This window comes from Ranitomeya variabilis, chromosome 2 (assembly GCF_051348905.1).
Source record: "Ranitomeya variabilis isolate aRanVar5 chromosome 2, aRanVar5.hap1, whole genome shotgun sequence".
Classification (NCBI taxonomy): domain Eukaryota; kingdom Metazoa; phylum Chordata; class Amphibia; order Anura; family Dendrobatidae; genus Ranitomeya; species Ranitomeya variabilis.
The window spans coordinates 1,008,784,907-1,008,808,757 of NC_135233.1; the positions used below are offsets into that span (position 1 = coordinate 1,008,784,907).

A 23,851-nucleotide genomic window follows, 5' to 3' on the forward strand; every position below is an offset into this window, starting at 1 on the left:
TGTCAAAAAGTGCCAACTCCTTTAAGGACACTAACAAGTTAAACTAAAGAGTCTGCCATACCAGTACACACCAGTTTAGGCCACAGTTTATACGACAAAATCAGGAGCAGGGGTAAGAAATAATGGGTTAGGGTCTGTTTTGCCAGTATGAGGCTATATCAGAGTTTTCATCAGAAAGTGACAACTTAAATTATTGTACACGCAGGGCACCCTGGCTCTCTACACACTCTATTACTTGCATTAACTGCATTTTTAAGAATATTTCTTTGAGCCACAAATCTCCAATGAATTTGGGTGCTGAAAGCCAAACCAGTTCTTACCCGACATAAATATGGAAATCAAAAGATAAGAGCTATTTGTACCGAGGCGAAGATAATATATAACATTTCAATGAAGAAATCCAATGATGTATACAATACATATTATGTCTTCTTTTATAACTATCTACATGTAGGGAAATGAGCAATCTGTATGGGTCATTTGGTTGGTTGCTACCATCAGATTCCATATGAAGAATTGATTGGCATGTTAACGTATTCTGATGTTGGCAATGAAGTGTAAAATGGAACATATATTAGATTTCAAACTACATATGCCTCATTGAATCTGAGTGTTTCATACACATTTCATGCAATGTACACTCTGTGTATTTACATTTAGGAACTTCCCTCCAGAGAACAGGTCCAGAATATCTCATTCTTGGTCCATCCTGTGTAGAATTCTTCTCAGCTCCGTCAATGTTTTATAGTTACATTCTCATTTTCCCTCAATTGCTAAACAATCAAATTTCAACACGTGTGTCCCTGCTTGATAGACACGAGGGTTCTCCTCCAGGAACGGAAACATTTCACCCACGCTGGCATGGGGCACTGTGCCAGGCTATTGCATGCGTAACACTGCTGGGCATCACTCCTTACCGAGTCTGGGCATTAGGAAAGGAGGTAGCTTTGCCAAGAGATGCTGTGCATATGTATTGTTCCAAAGAGCTTAACGCCTTCCCTGCCAATCCTCTATGCACCGTGTGCCCTAGAAAGGTGAGGTGGACATTGGCCAAGACAAAGCAAAGGGGATTTTTTCCTAATGTTTTTACACAACAAAGAGTAAAACAATGGATTCTATGGAATGAGAGAAAGCAAAAGAACGGATAAGAGTTAAATCTCCCACCCTGTCCTGTCTTTCATTTCCGATACCATCTGTCCTTCAGCGTTAATTCCTAAAAGTCCATTACTGATCTCTGAGCTTTTATGAAACATGTGAGTTATCAACACGGAAATGTGGTCATCAAAAACAGAACCACCTTTTCCTGGTTGAATGTTCATTAATGTCACAAGTCGTATGGGTTGGACAATCATTTGGGAAGTATTAAACCCAAAGGTCAGGTATCATAGGCAGTGGAAAGTTAAACAGGAGGAAATACAAGGAGGAGAACAAGGGCAGGAAGATAAGATACAGTATGTACAGGAAGACTACAAGGGAGGGAGACATAACCAGTCAATGAGGTGTCCAGGGGATGTCAAACATGTCACTGCCTATCGTGTAATAATATGCAGAAGCGAACAATGGGAAGTCTATCTCCAGTGACCTGTAATAACTATTCCTAATTATACTCATTTTAGATTAAATTGATGGTAACAGAAAACTTAGATGGAAGTTTAGTTTATACGGAACCAGGTATTATTAATATTGGGACAAAGCTTGGGTGTATTAATTTCTACAAGCCAACTGCAACTGCAGTTATTGGAAATTGTTATGTGTTGTGTAATGGGATCCTAGTTGGCCTAAATTAACATTTTCACCCATCCATTCAGCTACTTTACTATGGCTTGTAGATTTGATGCCAATCTTTATGTAAATTACTGTTTAGATGCCCATACACTTGTTTGGCCAACAGCTATGGCTACTGACTTTCCAATACACATTGGAATAGCCTAGCTTGCATTTTTCTGAATGGGGAGGAGGGATTAGGCTTATGCCAGATACCTCCTGTGCCAGTTTAATTCTAGTCAGCCCTGTATACACTAAATAGTCGATCGCTCCCTCTGAAATCATCGGGCCAGGAAAGCAATAATTTAATGTGTACTTATAGTGTCTGCACATGGTATAGGCACGCACTGATTTGAGCAGGTGGCTTTTCATTCTTCACTTTTCCAATAAACTTCCTTGTTATCAGTCATCAGAGAACCTACTCCATGGAAAGATATTGTCAAGAAAGTTCCCTGAAGAGTTAATGCCTATATATTACAAGGAATTGATTTATATATTTGTACAGGACATTATTGATAACCACTAGTTTTGATCCCAATGATAATTACTTGGTGCAATTAGGCCTTAAGTGAATCCAACCTTCGTAGTTCTTCCCTTCTTGCTCTATGGTTATATCTACAGTTTTCATTCTTTGTCCTTGAGCCGCCACTTGCAAATTGATTTTTTTTTCCTCCTATAAATGCTCAGAAAAATAAAAAATAGAAAAAATAAAACAATCTCAATCTTGTGTTGATAAAAAATGGATTCAGAACCAACAAAGCGTGCCTGAAACATTTTTAGTCCTTCACTCCTGGGCTTGCTTTTAAAGGGGCAAGTCTGTGTGTATATATGTATATGTGTGTGAATATATATATATATATATATATATATATATATATATATATACACATATATGTGCTGTATACAGTATATATACACTGCTCAAAAAAATATAGGGAACACATAAACCACAGAATATAACTCCAAGTAAATCAAACCTGTGAAATCAAACTGACCACTTAGGAAGCAACACTGATTGACAATCAATTTCACATGCTGTTGTGCAAATGGAATAGACAACAGATGGAAATTATTGGCAATTATCAAGACACACTCAATAAAGGAGTGGTTCTGCAGTTGGGTACCACAGACCACATCTCAGTACCAATGCTTTCTGGCTGATGTTTTGGGCACTTTTGAATGTTGGTTGTGCTTTCACACTCATGGTAGCATGAGACGGACTCTACAACCCACACAAGTGGCTCAGGTAGTGTAGCTCATCCAGAATGGCACATCAATGCAAGCTGTGGCAAGAAGGTTTGCTGTGTCTGTCAGCGTAGTGTCCAGAGGCTGGAGGCGCTACCTGGAGACAGGCCAGTACACCAGGAGACGTGGAGGGGGCCGTAGGAGGGCAACAACCCAACAGCAGGACCGCTACCTCAGCCTTTGAGCAAGGAGGAACAGGAGGAGCACTGCCAGAACCCTGCAAAATGACCTCCAGCAGGCCACAAATGTACATATGTTTGCACAAACGGTTAGAAACCGACTCCATGAGGATGGTCTGAGTGCCCGACGTCCACAGATGGGGGTTGTGCTCACCGCCCAACATCGTGCAGGACGCTTGGCATTTACCGCAGAACACCAGGATTGGCAAATTCGCCTTTGGCTCCCTGTTCTCTTCACAAATGAAATCAGGTTCACACTGAGCACATGTGACAGACGTGACAGAGTCTGGAGACGCCGTGGAGGGCGATCTGCCTGCAACATCCTTCAGCATGACCGGTTTGGCAGTGGGTCATTAATGGTGTGGGGTGGCATTTCTCTGGTGGTCGCACAGCCCTCTATGTGCTCACCAGTGGTAGCCTGACTGCCATTAGGTACCGAGATGAGAACCTCAGAACCCTTGTGAGACCATATGCTGGTGCAGTTGGCCCTGGGTTCCTCCTAATGCAGGACAATGCCAGACCTCATGTGCCTGGAGTGTGTCAGCAGTTCCTGCAAGATGAAGGCATTGAAGTTATGGACTGGCCTGCCCGTTCCCCAGACCTGAATCCGATTGAACACATCTGGGACATCAGGTCTCACACCATCCACCAACGTCACGTTGCACCACAGAGTGTCCAGGAGTTGGCGTATGCTTTAGTCCAGGTCTGGGAGGAGATCCCTCAGGAGACCATCCGCCGCCTCATCTGGAGCATGCCCAGGCATTGTAGGGAGGTCATACAGGTACGTATAGGCCACACACACTACTGAGCATCATTTCCTTGTCTTGAGGCATTTCCACTGAAGTTGGATCAGCCTGTAACTTAATTTTCCACTTTGATTTTGAGCATCATTCCAACTCCAGACCTCTGTGGGATCTTAGTTGTGATTTATGTTCATAATTTTTAGGTTTTATTGTTCTCAACACATTCCGCTATGTAATGCATAAAGATTTAAAACTGGAATCATTCAGTGATATCTAGGATGGGGGATTTTGCTGTTTCCTTTATTTTTTTTGAGCAGTGTATATATATATATATATATATATATATATATATATATATATATACATATATATATATATATATATATATATATCTCATCGTCATGAATATGATCTGTTGTTCTGTGTAAGCAACTATCGTGACCACTACTTCACTCCATATCTCCAGTTCTCAAAACTTCCAAGAACATATAAAGCGAAAACAGTAGCACTGTAGGTGCTCCTCGGGATGCACATGGAGGCGTTTCTGTGATTATCATGGTGAAACAGTGACCTGCATGATTGTAAATGGCCGGTATGTGTTGCAGAGGGAGTCTGCGCTGTAAGCCTGAAGTAATGTTGTTGTTCTGGGACCTGTAGTCCCACAAGTGTTTGTAGAGTTTGTAAAGGGAGTCTTACAGGGTTAGCTGGAAGAGCTGGGCGGGTCTGGCTAACCACACACACCACCCATCTATGGGAGTGGTTACAACTACATAATGTGAACATGGTGTGGTCTCATGGTCTCTGTAATGGAGAGTGTGTAGATCCTGGATGGCTTGTGTGTTGGGAGGTCAGGTCCTGTGTGTGGACCGGATCCCTGAATAGTGCACTGAGAGGTCGTGGATCCGAGAGACTTGTGTGTTGGGAGATCCTGGGAGTGGGATTGGACCCCTGAATAGTGCGCTGAGAGGCCTGTATTGGAAGTCCTGGGAGTAGGACTCCCTGAATAGCCCAACCTGTGTTGGAGGTCCTGGGAATAATACTTCCTGAAGAGCACATGTGAAGGAGTGTATGCAGAGCCTGTGGTGGCACTGCATTGGGGGAGCTACAGCCTGTCTGAGGATCTGGACTGTCAGGTGGCCTAGTGAGCAAGGCATTGTCCGGGACGGTGATCCCAATTCAGCAGCTTCCCTGGGAACAAGGACTGACAAGGAGTCAGCGTGTGGAGCAGGAGCTCCAGGAAAGTAACCCAGAGTTGAGGAACTGTGTGTACTGACAGGGGGTCAGTTAATGAACTGTGCGGTCACCCATGGTAACTGGACGGAATAAGGTCCAGCATGTTTAGAGACTGCAACTTAATGTCATCTGTTGGTGCCTATTGTGTTTATGAAGTATATAACGAACTGTGCATAACCTGGTTTATGACTGCATAATAAACCGCATGGACTGTTTTTGTGAGAAAAACGTGCCTGTGTGACTGAATCCCGTTGCTAAGCGAGTGTCCCCTAACACATTCAGTAAGCGCTATCTTACAATATATTTGCTGCTACTTTACACCTGGGGCTCACAATCTAAATTCCCCATCAGTATGTCTTTGGGATGTGATAGGAAACTGGAGTACCCAGAAGAATCTCATACATACATATGGAGAACATACAAATGCCTTGTAGATGTTGTATTTGGTGAGATTTGATCCCAGGAATCCAGCGCTGCAAGGTTGCAGTGAGCCATCGTGCTGACCTGTCCTCATTGCCCTTCCTAGCTATACCCCTTATTTGTACTGTTGGCCTCCTCATATGGTGCTGAGGGACCTTTTGGATCAATTTAAGCTCCAGATTCTAAACAGATGTCCTCATTGCCCTTCCTAGCTATAACCCTTATTTGTATTGCTGGTCTCATATGGGGCTGAGGTACATTTTGGACTACTTTAAGCTCCAGATCCTCTTTTGGCAGATGCAACCTTTCACTGTCAGAGCTACACCTTGATGTCCACACCCAACCATACAGCCAGATGTTAATCGTCACCCTCCAGAATGTGGATTACGTAACAGCTTCCTTAGGGCTCCATCGAGAACACCATTGATGAGTTCTTTTACTCTTTAATACTTAGAGATAAGCAATGTCCTCTTATGTTAAATGACATCAGGGGGCATAAAGGAAGCAAGATATGTACATCTTACCATGCGAATCATATGAATATATTTGTACGTACACAAGAAATTACTAAAGATAGGTTTCTGACAGATTTTCTGACCTTTGCTGGGTGAAAAGAGTGGAAGCTCATAATGGAGACTTGACATTTTCTATGGTTCAACATGAATCTTGAAAGGAACATACATATAATAAAGACCTGGACTCGAGATCTAGATTTGTAGGTTCACTTGCATGCTCTATCTGACTCAGATGATAGGTTACATTACAAAAGGCTGATTGTTGTAGGGCGGCCTGGCAGCGCCCTGTGTAATTTTTCATATTCCGTTTTTTAGAGGATTACAAATCAGAGCTCAGAGAGCAGCTTCCCCTGATTGCCGGCTCGGCTGCTGCAGGCGTCGTCTTCATAGTGTCTCTGGTGGCCATCTCCATTGTTTGCAGCAGGTGAGTTTGCTCCGCTCTCTTTATGTCACTTGATGGGGTTATAGCAGAGATTTCTTTGTGAGCTTATATAACGGTGAAGTGAAGAACTCTACAATAAAGTCTTTCCTGTCTGTTTGAGGATTACATGCCTGATAAATGGTTCTGCTATAGCACTTACAGTAAATATGTATGTAGGACTCTGCGGAGTATATAATTTGTTGCATCAGTTCTTCAAACAAAAACAGACGGGTCTCATCGTTTATCATGGGTTCCCATTAACTATTATTGGATTTGTCTGGTGTCTGTTTGTTAGAGCAAACAACTGCTATATGCTGAATTTTTCTCCTTCTGCCCTAAAAAAATGGAACCCAGAATCACCCCGTAATATTTAATGGGTCCTCTCTGCTTCACTGATGCAACAGAGCACGTATTCCATTTGTATGTTTGTTGAAGCCCCAAATTGACGGCATCTCAGATAGCAGCCCTCTCAAATGACGCACATTTTAAAATCAACATAAGAAGCTGCAAGAAACAGGCCTTTATTATCAACTTGCTATAAAGAAGCCACTACTGAGGACCACAAACAAGAAGAAGAACCTTGTTTGGGTCATGCTGCTCCCCTGAGTATTCGTTTTTTTTTGTTTTTTTTTAATCTTCCAAACAGTTTCATTGATATGGATTTTTTTTCTATTTAGTGATAATTTGTGTATTTTTTATAAACGGGGCATGGCTTAGAGAATCCTGTGAGTGCTGCCCTTTTGGTAAAAACTATAAAGATTAGCACAAAATAAAAAGGCCTATATCTCTAAAATTGTGTGGCGGATTATATAAAAAAACCCCTTGCAGTAGGAATAAAGTAAGAACAAAAAATGACCAATTTTGATCTTGCGACAAGTCTTCTTTAACAAATATTTTCTAGCTTGTTCCTTCATGGTTTTGCAGACTTCCTTTTGAATCTAAAATGTGCACATTAATAAGAACAAGAAAAAACATTGCATGAGCAGGTGCGTCCAAACTTTTGACCTGTGCTGTATATACCTGTTTCCCATGAAATGCGCTATATGATCGGCCTGATTGTCCCGCTGAGTCCATTACAACCATTTGCATTAATATTTTTCAAGTCTAGTGTATTTTTGTATTTTAGGAAGAGAACGTACAGCAAAGAGGCGGTGTACAGTGATAAACTACAGCATTACAGCACCGGCAGAGGTAAGACATAGCCATCAGGGACATCATATGTCAGAAGAGTTCAGGCTTATAGTTAAGTATTAATTCCAAGTACAGCAGCGCTCAACATTTTTAAAGTGCATCTGACAACATAACACGTATGGGGTCATCCATTCTGTTGGAGGAATCAATAACTATGTGAACTCACTGCCTTCCCAATAAGTGCCTCTGTATTTCAGCAGAACTAAGTAAAAAGTGGCTGGGCTGCATTAAGAGAGTGTACCAATGTGTGATAGGTATATATACAGTACAGACCAAAAGTTTGGACACACCTTCTCATTTTAAGATTTTTCTGCATTTTCTTGACTATGAAAATTGTAAATTCACACTGAAGGCATCAAAACTATGAATTAATACATGTGTAATTATATACTTCACAAAAAAGTGTGAAACAACTGAAAATATGTCTTATATTCTAGGTTCTTCAAAGTAGCCACCTTTTGCTTTGATGACTACTTTGCACACTCTTGGCATTCTCTTGATGAGCTTCAAGAGGTAGTCACCAGGAATGGTTTTCACTTCACAGGTGTGCCCTGTCAGGTTTAATAAGTGGGATTTCTTGCCTTATGAATGGGGTTGGGACCATCAGTTGTGTTGTGCAGAAGTCTGGTGGATACACAGCTGATAGTCCTACTGAATAGACTGTTAGAATTTGTGTTATGGCACGAAAAAAGCAGCTAAGTAAAGAAAAACGAGTGGCCATCATTACTTTAAGAAATGAAGGTCAGTCAGTCCGAAAAATTGGGAAAACTTTGAAAGTGGTCCCAAGTGCAGTTGCAAAAACCATCAAGCGCTACAAAGAAACTGGCTCACATGAGGACAGCCCCAGGAAAGGAAGACCAAGAGTCACCTCTGCTTCTGAGGATAAGTTTATCCGAGTCACCAGCCTCAGAAATCGCAGGTTAACAGCAGCTCAGATTAGAGACCAGGTCAATGCCACACAGAGTTCTAGCAGTAGACACATCTCTACAACAACTGATAAGAGGAGACTTTGTGCAGCAGGCCTTCATAGTAAAACGCAGAAATGGTGAACGGATGGACTCTACATGCCTGGTTCCCACCGTGAAGCATGGAGGAGGAGGGGTGATGGTGTGGGGGTGCTTTGCTGGAGACACTGTTTGGGATTTATTTAAAATTGAAGGCATACTGAACCAGCATGGCTACCACAGCATCTTGCAGCAGCATGCTATTCCATCCGGTTTGCGTTTAGTTGGACCATCATTTATTTTTCAACAGGACAATGACACCAAACACACCTCCAGGCTGTGTAAGGGCTATTTGGCCAAGAAGGAGAGTGATGGGGTGCTACGCCAGATGACTTGGCCTCCACAGTCACCAGACCTGAACCCAATCGGATGGTTTGGGATGAGCTGGACCGCAGAATGAAGGCAAAAGGGCCAACAAGTGCTAAGCATCTCTGGGAACTCCTTCAAGATTGTTGGAAGACCATTCCTGGTGGCTACCTCTTGAAGCTCATCAAGAGAATGCCAAGAGTGTGCAAAGCAGTCATCAAAGGAAAAGGTGGCTACTTTGAAGAACCTAGAATATAAGATATAATTTCAGTTGTTTCACACTTTTTTGTTAAGTATATAATTCCACTTGTGTTAATTCATAGTTTTGATGCCTTCAGTGTGAATGTACAGTTTTCATAGTCATGAAAATATGAAAATACAGAAAAATCTTTAAATGAGAAGGTGTGTCCAAACTTTTGGTCTGTACTGTATGTGTTTGGAGCAAGGTATACATTGCTAGAGACCATAGGTGCATATCATTTTAATTGTGAAAGATGCACTTTTTTTTACAACTTTGTACTTGTTGTTAAAAGGGCACAATATGGTACTTTTACATTATACAATGAAACTCCATAAAAGCTCCGTTCACATGTATGGGGTGGAAGAAATGTCTATCTCAGTCTGTCCCATAGAAGTGGACTGAGTGTTGGTCACATATGTGCTCTACTTCTCCATTCACACAGGGGCCTTTTAGACCACTGTTCTTAGAGTGCGGGACCTAGCAGTAGGATCCCTAGCGATCATACATTTATCAACTATCCTGTGTACATGGTATATTTTATTTAGAAGGAAAACTTCTTCGCTGCATCGTAATCACTGTCTTCAGCCCCTAAGACCCTCTGCAAACTTCTGTTTTTGCCAGAGGGAAATGTGGTTATCTGCTCATGTTCACTGTAAAGGAAATGTGGTATTACACAGAAGCTGCTAAATGGGTTGTCCCACTTTTATATCTTCAGGAGGCAAGATTCCTCTTCCTCCTGGCTTCCTCCTTGCCAGGGGGTGGCGCACTCCCGATGATCGACAGTTCAGATTAGCATCATGGTCGCTCCGATATCCCAAACTCAGTGCTCTCGCATGGTGCAAGCACAGGCAAAAAGTTTTTCACCCAAAGGATAAAAGAGGCCATTAATCAGAAATGTTTGAAAAAGAGTCAAAAGTTCATTCATATTGATCTTCGCTTTTAAATCGTCTTCTTAGAAAATTACAACAAACTTTTTTCAGTAAGTTCAGTCAATGACATAATGTCGGTCTTTCCATCAGTTTCTGAGAAGCTGATTTATAAGTGACTACAATTATTACAGTCACATTTGATGGCTGTGCCCCAAAAAATCCCAATATCTCTTTAGGGGAGAATTACCACATAAAAGTTCTGATTTACTAATACATTGGAATTTGTCAATTTTTGGTATAAATTATTCTGTTTAATTCGTTTTGGGGAATTTTAGAGATTTAAGTTTCATTAGAAAGTAAAAAAACAAACTACTACTTAAGTGTATAGATTTTTGTTTTATTTTTTTATTTTATTTTATATCTTTAAAGAACTCCTGAAAACCATGATATACGTCTTGTATTTGCCTTTAGGAATAAACCAGTGGTGGAAAGCACAGACCTCCACAGTGGTGCTGTTATCTTTCTATTCTCCTTCCAAGACTGTGCTTTCTTAGCTTCCATGCCGTCCTCTCAGTAACCTGCATCTCCCGTCCTCCTCTCTATTTTCCCCTTTCTCGTCACTTCTTATCAGGCCGGGTCCCGTTGCACATCACTCAGTAGCTGCAGCTGCTCGCTCTCACCTTTGCTATGGCTTCCAATCAAACGCCCTTGTCACATGTGATGAATCTTGATTTCTTGGTAGAGTTGTCCCTTCATTTATCTGCTAATAGGTTTCTTATGACACAGTAAATAATAGTCAGGCTGCAGGTTGGAGGCTGCATAACACTGCCTGTCCCCAATCTGTCAGTCTCAGTACGCAGTGTCCCACATTCTCATATTAAACCTGCTGGGAAATGCAGAGATGGATATCCTGACCACAGAAGAGGCACGGTGGTGCTGACCAACAGAGGGGGCAATTAGGGCCGGGAGATAGATATGGTTGTAAATACTCTATCTAAAAGCAGCACTTTTCATGTAAACATGGGTGCAAAGGCCCCAAGGTTATTACCAAAACCTCTTGTATACGATCCAAAAAATGGGATCAGCACTCCAAAGACGAGAAAACTGATTTTAATCAGCTGATATATACAGTATATACTGTTTATACTAGATGGAGGCCCGATGCTACCGCATCGGGATGGCGGTAATGTCACGACGGGGGCAGGCATGCGGTGCTGTTGTTGCCTAGTGGCATCCTGGGATAATCTAATGACTTTTGCCTCAGGGGACTCATGTGGTTGACGCCTACGCTTATATGCATTGTTTTTGTCCCAGCGATGCTGTTGCTCTTCAAGAGTCTCATTTGCCCTTTGTTGTCTTCGACGTTGTGCCTTTGCTGCTTTCTTTTCATTGTCATTGGCGTACTTTTTATGAGGAGCCATGTTGGTGTTGATATTTGCTTTTGTAAAGGGGTTTTCCCACAAACAAAAGTTCATTTTAAAAATTATCTGTGTCTGAAAAATGTACAGAACATACCACAGCTCCTGGGCAGGAGAGGAAGCAAAAGACAATACTGACATTACAGCAGGACATCGCAGAGGATACATTTTGTGAGGTAAAATATTTTTTAAAAACAGTAAGTGAAATATTTTACCTGACAAAATGAATCCACTGATCCCATGCTGTAATGTCAGTATTGTCCTTTGCTTCCTCCCCTGCCAAAGAGATGTGGTATGCTCAGTACACGGTCAGACACAGTCCATATTTAAAATTAACTTTCGTTCGTGGGAAAACCCCTTTAATGTGACCGACTTCCTCTGCATGTAGACACGTCGCACATCTGCCGCCGGGATCATCCGAATGATTCACTGTGCCTGCGTGTAATTCGGGTAGGCGCAATACATCAGACCGCTGCCTTCTTTGTGCAGACAGATAGCGGTGGTCACATTAAAACTGCGCATGCGCTCCTCCTGTACAAACATGGCGGCAGTCAGTGAATCATTCGGCTGATCCCAGCGGCGTCGTGTTCGTGGTGGTGTTCCGCTGGTGGTACCGCGCAAGAGGCTGCGTGAGTGTGTGTGAATGTGAGTGTGGGAGAGTGAGTGTGAGTGTGTGTGAATGTGAGTGTGAATGTGAGTGTGAGTGTGTGTGATTGTGGTGTGTACGGCGTATAGAGTGTATGCAGTGCGGCGGTGTTCCACTGGTGCTACCGCGCAATAGGCTGGTATCAGCAGCAGTTTCCATATTGAGACACCCATCAATTGGGTGTCCCAATACGGCGGTCGGTGAACTTCCTCCCCTTGAAATTCTGGGATATGGTGACATCTGGACAGAACAGGAAATGAAAACATTACAAGGCAATTATATAAATAGCTATATATATATATATATATATATATATATATATATATATATATATATATATATACAGTCATGGCCAAAAGTATTCACACCCCTGAAATTCTGTCAGATAATACTCAGTTTCTTCCTGAAAATGATTGCAAACACAAATTCTTTGGTATTATTATCTTCATTTAATTTGTCTTAAATGAAAAAACACAAAAGAGAATGAAGCAAAAAGCAAAACATTGATCATTTCACACAAAACTTCAAAAATGGGCCAGACAAAAGTATTGGCACCCTCAGCCTAATACTTGGTTGCACAACCTTTAGCCAAAATAACTGCGACCAACCGCTTCCGGTAACCATCAATGAGTTTCCTACAATGCTCTGCTGGAATTTTAGACCATTCTTCTTTGGCAAACTGCTCCAGGTCCCTGATATTTGAAGGGTGCCTTCTCCAAACTGCCATTTTTAGATCTCTCCACAGGTGTTCTATGGGATTCAGGTCTGGACTCATTGCTGGCCACCTTAGAAGTCTCCAGTGCTGTCTCTCAAACCATTTTCTAGTGCTTTTTGAAGTGTGTTTTGGGTCATTGTCCTGCTGGAAGACCCATGACCTCTGAGGGAGACCCAGCTTTCTCACACTGGGCCCTACATTATGCTGCAAAATTTGTTGGTGATCTTCAGACTTCATAATGCCATGCACACGGTCAAGCAGTCCAGTGCCAGAGGCAGCAAAGCAACCCCAAAACATCAGGGAACCTCCGCCATATTTGACTGTAGGGACCGTGTTCTTTTCTTTGAATGCCTCTTTTTTTCTCCTGTAAACTCTATGTTGATGCCTTTGCCCAAAAAGCTCTACTTTTGTCTCATCTGACCAGAGAACATTCTTCCAAAATGTTTTAGGCTTTTTCAGGTAAGTTTTGGCAAACTCCAGCCTGGCTTTTTTCTTTTCTCGGTGTAATAAGTGGGGTCTTCCTGTGACTCCTACCACACAGTCCCTTTTCATTGAGACGCCGACGGATAGTACGGGTTGACACTGTTGTACCCTCGGACTGCAGGGCAGCTTGAACTTGTTTGGATGTTAGTCGAGGTTCTTTATCCAACATCCGTACAATCTTGCGTTGAAATCTCTTGTCAATTTTTCTTTTCCGTCCACATCTAGGGAGGTTAGCCACAGTGCCATGGGCTTTAAACTTCTTGATGACACTGCGCATGGTAGACACAGGAACATTCAGGTCTTTGGAGATGGACTTGTAGCCTTGAGATTGCTCATGCTTCCTCACAATTTGGTTTCTCAAGTCCTCAGACAGTTCTTTGGTCTTCTTTCTTTTCTCCATGCTCAATGTGGTACACACAAGGACACAGGACAGAGGTTGAGTCAACTTTAATCCATGTCAACTGGCTGCAAGTGTGATTTAGTTATTGCCAACACCTGTTAGGTGCCACAGGTAAGTTACAGATGCTGTTAATTACACAAATTAGAGAAGCATCACATGATTTTTCGAACAGTACCAATACTTTTGTCCACCCCCTTTTTTATGTTTGGTGTGGAATTATATCCAATTTGGCTTTAGGACAATTCTTTTTGTGTTTTTTCATTTAAGACAAATTAAATGAAGATAATAATACCAAAGAATTTGTGTTTGCAATCATTTTCAGGAAGAAACTGAGTATTATCTGACTGAATTGCAGGGGTGTGAATACTTTTGGCCATGACTGTATATATATATATATATATATATATATACACTCACTGGCCACTTTATTAGGTACACCTGTCCAACTTCTTGTTAACACTTAATTTCTAATCAGCCAATCACATGGCGGCAACTCAGTACATTTAGGCATGTAGACATGGTCAAGACAATCTCCTGCAGTTCAAACCGAGCATCAGTATGGGGAAGAAAGGTGATTTGAGTGCCTTTGAACGTGGCATGGTTGTTGGTGCCAGAAGGGCTGGTCTGAGTATTTCAGAAACTGCTGATCTACTGGGATTTTCACGCACAACCATCTCTAGGGTTTACAGAGAATGGTCCGAAAAAGAAAAAAAATCCAGTGAGCGGCAGTTCTGTGGGCGGAAATGCCTTGTTGATGCCAGAGGTCAGAGGAGAATGGGCAGACTGGTTCGAGCTGATAGAAAGGCAACAGTGACTCAAATCGCCACCCGTTACAACCAAGGTAGGCCTAAGAGCATCTCTGAACGCACAGTGCGTCGAACTTTGAGGCAGATGGGCTACAGCAGCAGAAGACCACACCGGGTACCACTCCTTTCAGCTAAGAACAGGAAACTGAGGCTACAATTTGTACAAGCTCATCGAAATTGGACAGTAGAAGATTGGAAAAATGTTGCTTGGTCTGATGAGTCTCGATTTCTGCTGCGACATTCGGATGGTAGGGTCAGAATTTGGCGTAAACAACATGAAAGCATGGATCCATCCTGCCTTGTATGGAGCATCTTTGGGATGTGCAGCCGACAAATCTGCGGCAACTGTGTGATGCCATCATGTCAATATGGACCAAAATCTCTGAGGAATGCTTCCAGCACCTTGTTGAATCTATGCCACGAAGAATTGAGGCAGTTCTGAAGGCAAAAGGGGGTCCAACCCGTTACTAGCATGGTGTACCTAATAAAGTGGCCGGTGAGTGTATATATATATGTCTGTCAGTAATATAGTAGATGACATCATGGCTGGCTGGATAATCAAAAGAAGAGCCATGGATGCCAGCTCTCAGGTCTCCCATCCAGCAGTCATAGATTACTGACATGGCAAAGTATGCCATTGGAGTGTTGGAGGAAACCAGAGAACCTGGAGGAAAAACACAGAAATATGGGAAGAACCTACAAACTCCTTGCAAATATCGTCCTTGGTGGGATTTGGACCCAGTATCCCAGCACTGCAAAATAACACTAAGATGCTCATTTCATCCATCCATCGCTCCATCCATTCATCACTCCATCTATCACTCTATTTATCGCTCCATTCATCTCTCCATCATCGCTCAATCCATCCCTCCATACACCACTCCATTCATCCATCCATCCATCCATCCATTCTTTAAATATTTATCCTGAGCAATGGTAACATGTTCAGAATAATAGGGATTATCTATGTCCACTGACCCACAGTCATTCTGCGGTTATGTCGTACACAACTTCCCACAATGCTGAGGTTGTGTTTTCGCTTTATCTTTATTGAATTACATGCATAAAAATAGGTTCTTTCAGGGTAGAAAGTGAAATGTCATTTGCCAGCTTGAGCCAAAGTGCCATTTAGGCAAATAAATGTATTTAAACAATCTGTTCTGCACGCTGCAGAAAACCACTAAAAAGGATGTCTGTCCTTTCCCCAGAAAGCTTCTTGGCTGCAGTCAGGGTGAAAATTAATTAACCCGCAAAGATCAGAAAGATTAACCTCTCTTTGCTATGCGTTGCTGTCATCTTAGGCTGCGAAAAAACAAATGATCAAGTTGATACTGAAATGCCAATGACTTCCTGGAAGCCAAATAGAGAACTCCAAATTTAATTTTTTTTTTTACAAAGCATATTATTGATGGCGGTGTACCGAGAGCCCAGCACAGGGGGAAACAGAGCTTCCTTCACCCCAGGACAAAGTGCGAGCATAATGGAATGATGATTTCATTATAAAAAGAAGATAACGCCAAAGAAAGAGGAGGCTGGGTGGGGATGAAGGACTGAGAAAACGGAAGCTAGATTCCTGTAAAGTGACACAGGACAGAGAACTGGTGAGGGCTGAGCGGGTGTTGAGAGGCGAGTAAGGTGAGCAGTGATGGCTTTATAGAGATACTGATGTACAAGGTAAGATAAACCTGTAGAGAAGGGAGGGGGAGGAAGGGAAGAGATAAGGTATCAAGTCTTCATTTCCTCACATGCTGGACAAGAAGATTTAATCCTGGTCTGCTGTGAAAGATTGTCATAGCCCAGGAAATGATAGATGTAGAGGTGGACAGATACAAGACAGAGGAAGCTTGAGATGACTGGCCTATTCGGTAGAAAAAAAAAGCTGGATTTCAACAACAAAGTACAAACCATGGAAACTTATGGTAAAATTCCTAGGATACATATACTATATATATATATATATATATATATATATATATATATATATATATATATATATATATATATATATATATAGTACAGACCAAAAGTTTAGACACACTCTCTCATTTAGAGATTTTTCTGTATTTTCATGAATATGAAAATTGTACATTCACACTGAAGGCATCAAAGCTGTGAATTAACACATGTGGAATAATATACTTAGCAAAAAAGTGTGAAACAGCTGAAATTATGTCTTATATTCTAGGTTCTTCAAAGTAGCCACCTTTTGCTTTGATGACTGCTTTGCACACTCTTGGCATTCTCTTGATGAACTTCAAGAGGTAGTCACCGGGTATGGTCTTCCAACAATCTTGAAGGAGTTCCCAGAGATGCTTAGCACTTGTTGGCCCTTTTGCCTTCACTCTTCGGTCCAGCTCACCCCAAACCATCTCGATTGGGTTCAGGTCTGGTGACTGTGGAGGCCAGGTCATCTGGCGTAGCACCCCATCACTCTCCTTCTTGGTCAAATAGCCCTTACACAGCCTGGAGGTGTGTTTGGGGTCATTGTCCTGTTGAAAAATAAATGATGGTCCAACTAAACGCAAACCGAATGGAATAGCATGCCGCTGCAAGATGCTGTGGTAGCCATGCTGGTTCAGTATGCCTTCAATTTTGAATAATTCCCCAACAGTGTCACCAGCAAAGCACCCCCACACCATCACACCTCCTCCTCCATGCTTCACGGTGGGAACAAGGCATGTAGAGTCCATCCGTTCACCTTTTCTGCATCACACAAAGACACGGTGGTTGGAACCAAAGATCTCAAATTTGGACTCATCAGACCAAAGCACAGATTTCCACTGGTCTAATGTCCATTCCTTGTGTTATTTAGCCCAAACAAGTCTCTTCTGCTTGTTGCCTGTCCTTAGCAGTGGTTTCCTAGCAGCAATTTTACCATGAAGGCCTGCTACACAAAGTCTCCTCTTGACAGTTGTTGTAGAGATGTGTCTGTTGCTAGAACTCTGTGTGGCATTGACCTGGTATCTAATCTGAGCTGTTGTTGACCTGCAATTTCTGAGGCTGGTGACTCGGATAAACTTATCCTCGGAAGCAGACTTGACTCTTGGTCTTCCTTTCCTGGGGCGGTCCTCATGTGAGCCAGTTTATTTGTAGCGCTTGATGGTTTTTGCTACTGCACTTGGGGACACTTTCAAAGTTTTCCCAATTTTTCAGACTGACTGACCTTCATTTCTTACAGTAATGATGGCCACTCGTTTTTCGTTACTTAGCTGCTTTTTTCTTGCCATAATACAAATTCTAACAGTCTATTCAGTAGGACTATCAGCTGTGTATCCACCAGACTTCTGCTCAACACAACTGATGGTCCCAACCCCATTTATAAGGGTTAAACCTCTTGAAGCTCATCAAGAGAATGCCAAGAGTGTGCAAAGCAGTAATCAAAGCAAAAGGTGGCTACTTTGAAGAACCTAGAGTATAAGACATAATTTCAGTTGTTTCACACTTTTTTGTTAAGTATATAATTCCACATGTGTTAATTCATAGTTTTGATTCCTTCAGTGTGAATGTACAATTTTCATAGTCATGAAAATACAGAAAAATCTTTAAATGAGAAGGTGTGTCCAACTTTTGCTCTGTACTGTGTATATATATATATATATATATATATATATATATATATATATATATATATACTAGCTGTACTACCCGGCTTCGCCCGGGTTAATGACTGCTGTTAGCAAAATAGAATGTGTTAACAAAAATTTATTCTGCACACAAAAACCACAAAACAAATAGATAGAAATGTAATTATTAAAAGGCAAAAACTAAGCAAATAGAAGCATTTCACAACATATATTAGCTTTGTTATACTGAGAATGTCTTTGTTGCCTATATTAACCAATCAGAGCTCAGGTTAATTAACTGTAGCAAAATAGAAGCTGAGCTGTGATTGGTTGCTATTGGCAGCCTGATAAATCCCCAGCCAACAGGAAGCCCTCCCCCCTGGCAGTATATATTAGCTCACACATACACATAATAGACAGGTCATGTGACTGACAGCTGCCGTATTTCCTATATGGTACATTTGTTGCTCTTGTAGTTTGCTTATTAATCAGATTTTTATTTTTGAAGGATAATACCAGACTTGTGTGTGTTTTAGGGCGAGTTTCATGTGTCAAGTTGTGTGTGTTGAGTTGCGTGTGGCGACATGCATGTAGCGACTTTTGTGAGATGAGTTTTGTGTGGCGACATGCGTGTAGCAACATTTTGTGTGTTGAGTTGCATGTGACAGGTTAGTGTAGCAAGTTGTGTGCAGCAAGATTTGTGCATGGCGAGTTTTGCGCATGGCGAGTTTTATGTGTGGTGCATTTTGAGTATGTGCAAGTTTTGTGTGAGGCAACTTTTGCATGTGGTGCAACTTTTGTACATGTGGCAATTTTTCTGTGTGTGCAAGTTTTGCATGAGGTGAGTTTTCCATGAGGTGAGTTTTGCACGTGTGGCGAGTTTTGCGTGAGCCTAGTTTTGCATATGGCGAGTTTTGCATGTAGCGAGTTTTGAATGTAGCGAGTTTTGAGTGGTGACTTTTGTGTTTCGACTTTTATGTGGCGAGGTTGGTGTGTGTGTGTGGTGAAATGTGTGCTGAGGGTGGTATATGTGTTCAAGCACGTGGTAGTGTGTGGCGCATTTTGTGTTTGTGTTCATATCCCCGTGTGTGGTGAGTATCCCATGTCGGGGCCCCACCTTAGCAACTGTACGGTATATACTCTTTGTCGCCATCGCTCTCATTCTTTAAGTCCTCATTGTTCACATCTGGCAGCTGTCAATTTTCCTCCAACACTTTTCCCTTCACTTTTTCCCCATTATGTAGATAGGAGCAAAATTGTTTGGTGAATTGGAACGCGCGGGGTTAAAATTTCACCTCACAACATAGCCTATGACGCTCTCGGGGTCCAGACGTGTGACTGTGCAAAATTTTGTGGCTGTAGCTGCGACGGTACAGATGCCAATCCCGGACATACACACATACATACATACACACATTCAGCTTTATATATTAGATATACCTGTATGTAATCTCCTGTATATAGTATATACCTGTGTGTCATCTCACCTATATATAGTATATATCTGTGTGTCATCTCCTGTATATAGTATATACCTGTATGTCATCTCCTCCTATACATAGCATATACCTGTGTCATCTCCTCCTGTATATACTATATACCTGTAGGTAATCTGCTCCTGTATATAGTATATACCTGTGTGTCATCTCCTCCTGTATATAGTATATACCTGTATGTCATCTCCTCCTGTATGTAGTATGTACCTGTATGTCATCTCCTCCTCTATATAGTATATACCTGTGTGTCATCTCTCCTGTATATAGTATATATCTGTGTGTCATCTCCTCCTGTATATAGTATATACCTGTGTGTCATCTCCCCTGTAAATAGTATATACCTGTGTGTCATCTCCTGTATATAGTATATAGCTGTATGCCATCTCCTCCTGTATTAGCCCTCGTTCACACGTTATTTGGTCAGTATTTTTACCTCAGTATTTGTAAGCTAAAATGGCAGCCTGATAAATCCCCAGCCAACAGTAAGCCCACCCCCTGGCAGTATATATTAGCTCACACATACACATAATAGACTGGTCATGTGACTGACAGCTGCCGGATTCCTATATGGTACATTTGTTGCTCTTGTAGTTTGTCTGCTTATTAATCAGATTTTTATTTTTGAAGGATACCAGACTTGTGTGTGTTTTAGGGCGAGTTTCGTGTGTCAAGTTGTGTGTGTTGAGTTGCGTGTGGCGACATGCATGTAGGGACTTTTGTGAGATGAGTTTTGTGTGGCGACATGCGTGTAGCAACTTTTTGTGTGTCGAGTTGCATGTGACAGGTTAGTGTAGCAAGTTGTGTGCAGCAAGTTTTGCGCATGGCGAGTTTTGCGCGTGGCGAGTTTTATGTGTGGTGCCTTTTGAGTATGTGCAAGTTTTGTGTGAGGCAACTTTTGCATGTGTTGCAACTTTTGTGCATGTGGCAATTTTTCTGCGTGTGGCAATTTTTCTGCGTGTGCAAGTTTTGCGTGTGGCGAGTTTTGCACGTGTGGCGAGTTTTGCATGTGGAGAGTTTTGCGCGTGGCGAGTTTTGAGCGGCGACTTTTGTGTTTCTACTTTTATGTGGCGAGGTTGGTGTATGTGTGGTGAAATGTGCACTGAGGGTGGTATATGTGTTCGAGCACGTGGTAGTGTGTGGCGCATTTTGTGTGTGTGTTCATATCCCCGTGGTGGTGTGATTATCCCATGTTGGGGCCCCACCTTAGCAACTGTACAGTATATACTCTTTGGTGCCATCGCTGTCATTCTTTAAGTCCCCCTTGTTCACATCTGGCAGCTGTTAATTTGCCTCCAACACTTTTCCTTTCATTTTTTCCCCATTATGTAGATAGGGGCAAAATTGTTTGGTGAATTGGAAAGCGCGGGGTTAAAATTTCACCTCACAATATAGCTTTGACGCTCTCAGGGTCCAGACGTGTGACTGTGCAAAATTTTGTGCCTGTAGCTGCGACGCCTCCAACACTTTTCCTTTCACTTTTTCCCCATTATGTAGATAGGGGCAAAATTGTTTGGTGAATTGGAAAGCGCGGGGTTAAAATTTCACCTCACAACATAGCCTATGACGCTCTCGGGGTCCAGACGTGTGACTGTGCAAAATTTTGTGGCTGTAGCTGCTACGGTTCAGATGCCAATCCCGGACATACATACATACATACATACATACACACACACACACATTCAGCTTTATATATTAGATATATATATATATATATATATATATATATATATATATATATATATACACTCACCGGCCACTTTATTAGGTACACCATGCTAGTAACGGGTTGGACCCCCTTTTGCCTTCAGAACTGCCTCAATTCTTCGTGGCATAGATTCAACAAGGTGCTGGAAGCATTCCTCAGAGATTTTGGTCCATATTGACATGATGGCATCACACAGTTGCCGCAGATTTGTCGGCTGCACATCCCAAAGATGCTCCATACAAGGCAGGATGGATCCATGCTTTCATGTTGTTTACGCCAAATTCTGACCCTACCATCCGAATGTCGCAGCAGAAATCGAGACTCATCAGACCAAGCAACGTTTTTCCAATCTTCTACTGTCCAATTTCGATGAGCTACCACAAATTGTAGCCTCAGTTTCCTGTTCTTAGCTGAAAGGAGTGGTACCCGGTGTGGTCTTCTGCTGCTGTAGCCCATCTGCCTCAAGTTCGACGCACTGTGCGTTCAGAGATGCTCTTAGGCCTACCTTGGTTGTAACGGGTGGCGATTTGAGTCACTGTTGCCTTTCTATCAGCTCGAACCAGTCTGCCCATTCTCCTCTGACCTCTGGCATCAACAAGGCATTTCCGCCCACAGAACTGCCGCTCACTGGATTTTTTTTCTTTTTCGGACCATTCTCTGTAAACCCTAGAGATGGTTGTGCGTGAAAATCCCAGTAGATCAGCAGTTTCTGAAATACTCAGACCAGACCTTCTGGCACCAACAACCATGCCACGTTCAAAGGCACTCAAATCACCTTTCTTCCCCATACTGATGCTCGGTTTGAACTGCAGGAGATTGTCTTGACCATGTCTACATGCCTAAATGCACTGAGTTGCCGCCATGTGATTGGCTGATTAGAAATTAAGTGTTAACAAGAAGTTGGACAGGTGTACCTAATAAAGTGGCCAGTGAGTGTATATATATATATATATGTGTATTCATCAGACGCAGTCACCTTGCTTGGTCTCACACTTATTAATGAAAGCCAAAGCTTAATTGTGGCATTCTACCTGCCCGCTGTCACACTGATTAAAGGAAGCCAAGGCTTGATGGTGGCATTCTTTTTGTCTGGTCTCACACTTATGGAAGGAATCCAAGGCTTGATGGTGGCATTCTGCCTGCCTGGTCTCACACTTATGGAAGGAATCCAAGACTTGATGGTGGCATTCTGCCTGCCCGGTCTCACACTGATTTTAGGAAGCCAAGGCTTGATGGTTGCATTCTACCTGCCCAGTCTCACACTGATTAAAGGAAGCCAAGACTTGATGGTGGCATTCTACCTGCCCAGTCTCACACTAATTAAAGAAATCTAAGGCTTGATTGTGACATTCTACCTGCCCAGTCTCACACTGACTAAAGGAAGCCATGACTTGATGGTGGCATTCTTGCTGCCCAGCCTCACAATTAAGGAAGTAATCCAAGGCTTGATGGTGGCATTCCCCCTGCCTAGTCTCACACACTGATTAAAGGAAGTCAAGACTTGATGGTGGCATTCTTGCTGCCCGGCCTCACATTTATGGAAGGAATCCAAGGCTTGATGGTGGCATTCTACCTGCCCAGTCTTACACTGATTGAAGGAAGCCAGGGTTTGATGGTGGCATTCTACCTGCCCAGTCTCGCAATGATTGAAGGAATCCAAGGCTTGATGGTGGCATTCTACCTGCCCAGTCTCGCAATGATTGAAGGAAGCCAGGGTTTGATGGTCGCATTCCATATGCCTGGTCTCACATTATTTTTGTATCTTGCTTCTAGTGGATCTAGCAGCCATACACATTATGACATTATATTAATTTGAACTGTTGATACATGCTTAATGATTCCAGTAGATGGATGAGTTACCTTTCTAGGAATGCTCTGAGAATATGCTGTAAGGGAAACCTTCCATAATTTAGCTGCTATTGGATGAAAATTGTTTTGGTTGAAGTGGGCTATTTTCATAAATTTTATTCTAATGTGCATACCTAATGTGTATAGCTACCAAAGATTATTTTATTGATCCCTCTTGAGTATAAAGCCAACCATTCACATGAGATAACATTCATTTAGCTGACACAACTGACTCCCACATAAACATGAGCATTCGGCTTTGTTGAACTTTTTTTTTTTTTTCCAAAGGGGAGAGAAAAGAAATCTACTGCCAGAGGTGACTTATCTTCACTGAAAACAAAACATTTGTCATTGAAATGCTTTCCATTTTTTCTCTTTCCCGATGATAATGGGACCATCTGCCTATTCTGCCAGCTTTCACCAAATGTGACTTAAGGGGTCACACCAGTCTCTTGCAGGCCTATAGTGGCAATCTGATTGTTTTGGACCTTCGGACTCTGTTGACTCATCTGTCAGACATTCTTAAAAACTAGTTCTTAGTTATTATTGCTATTAAACCTTGTAGAAAAAGAACCAAGATGTTCCCTATGCTGTCATTGTAAAGACACAGTCAATGCGTTCCACCATCAAGAGGGTCACG

General features: G+C 42.2%; 1 protein-coding gene across 2 annotated transcripts in view; it reads left to right on the forward strand.

Moving 5' to 3' along the window:
* The window catches only part of EPHB1 (EPH receptor B1), a 430,854-nt gene that overhangs the window by 375,818 nt on the left and 31,185 nt on the right, over positions 1 to 23,851 (forward strand). The window contains exons 8-9 of one of the 2 annotated variants that reach the window (XM_077291285.1): positions 6,415 to 6,523; positions 7,647 to 7,711. In XM_077291285.1, the coding sequence (XP_077147400.1) occupies positions 6,415 to 6,523; positions 7,647 to 7,711 (174 nt within the window). Of the gene's footprint in view, positions 1 to 86; positions 2,450 to 6,414; positions 6,524 to 7,646; positions 7,712 to 23,851 lie in introns of those variants that run through there. The other variant, XR_013221971.1, reaches the window with a different exon arrangement.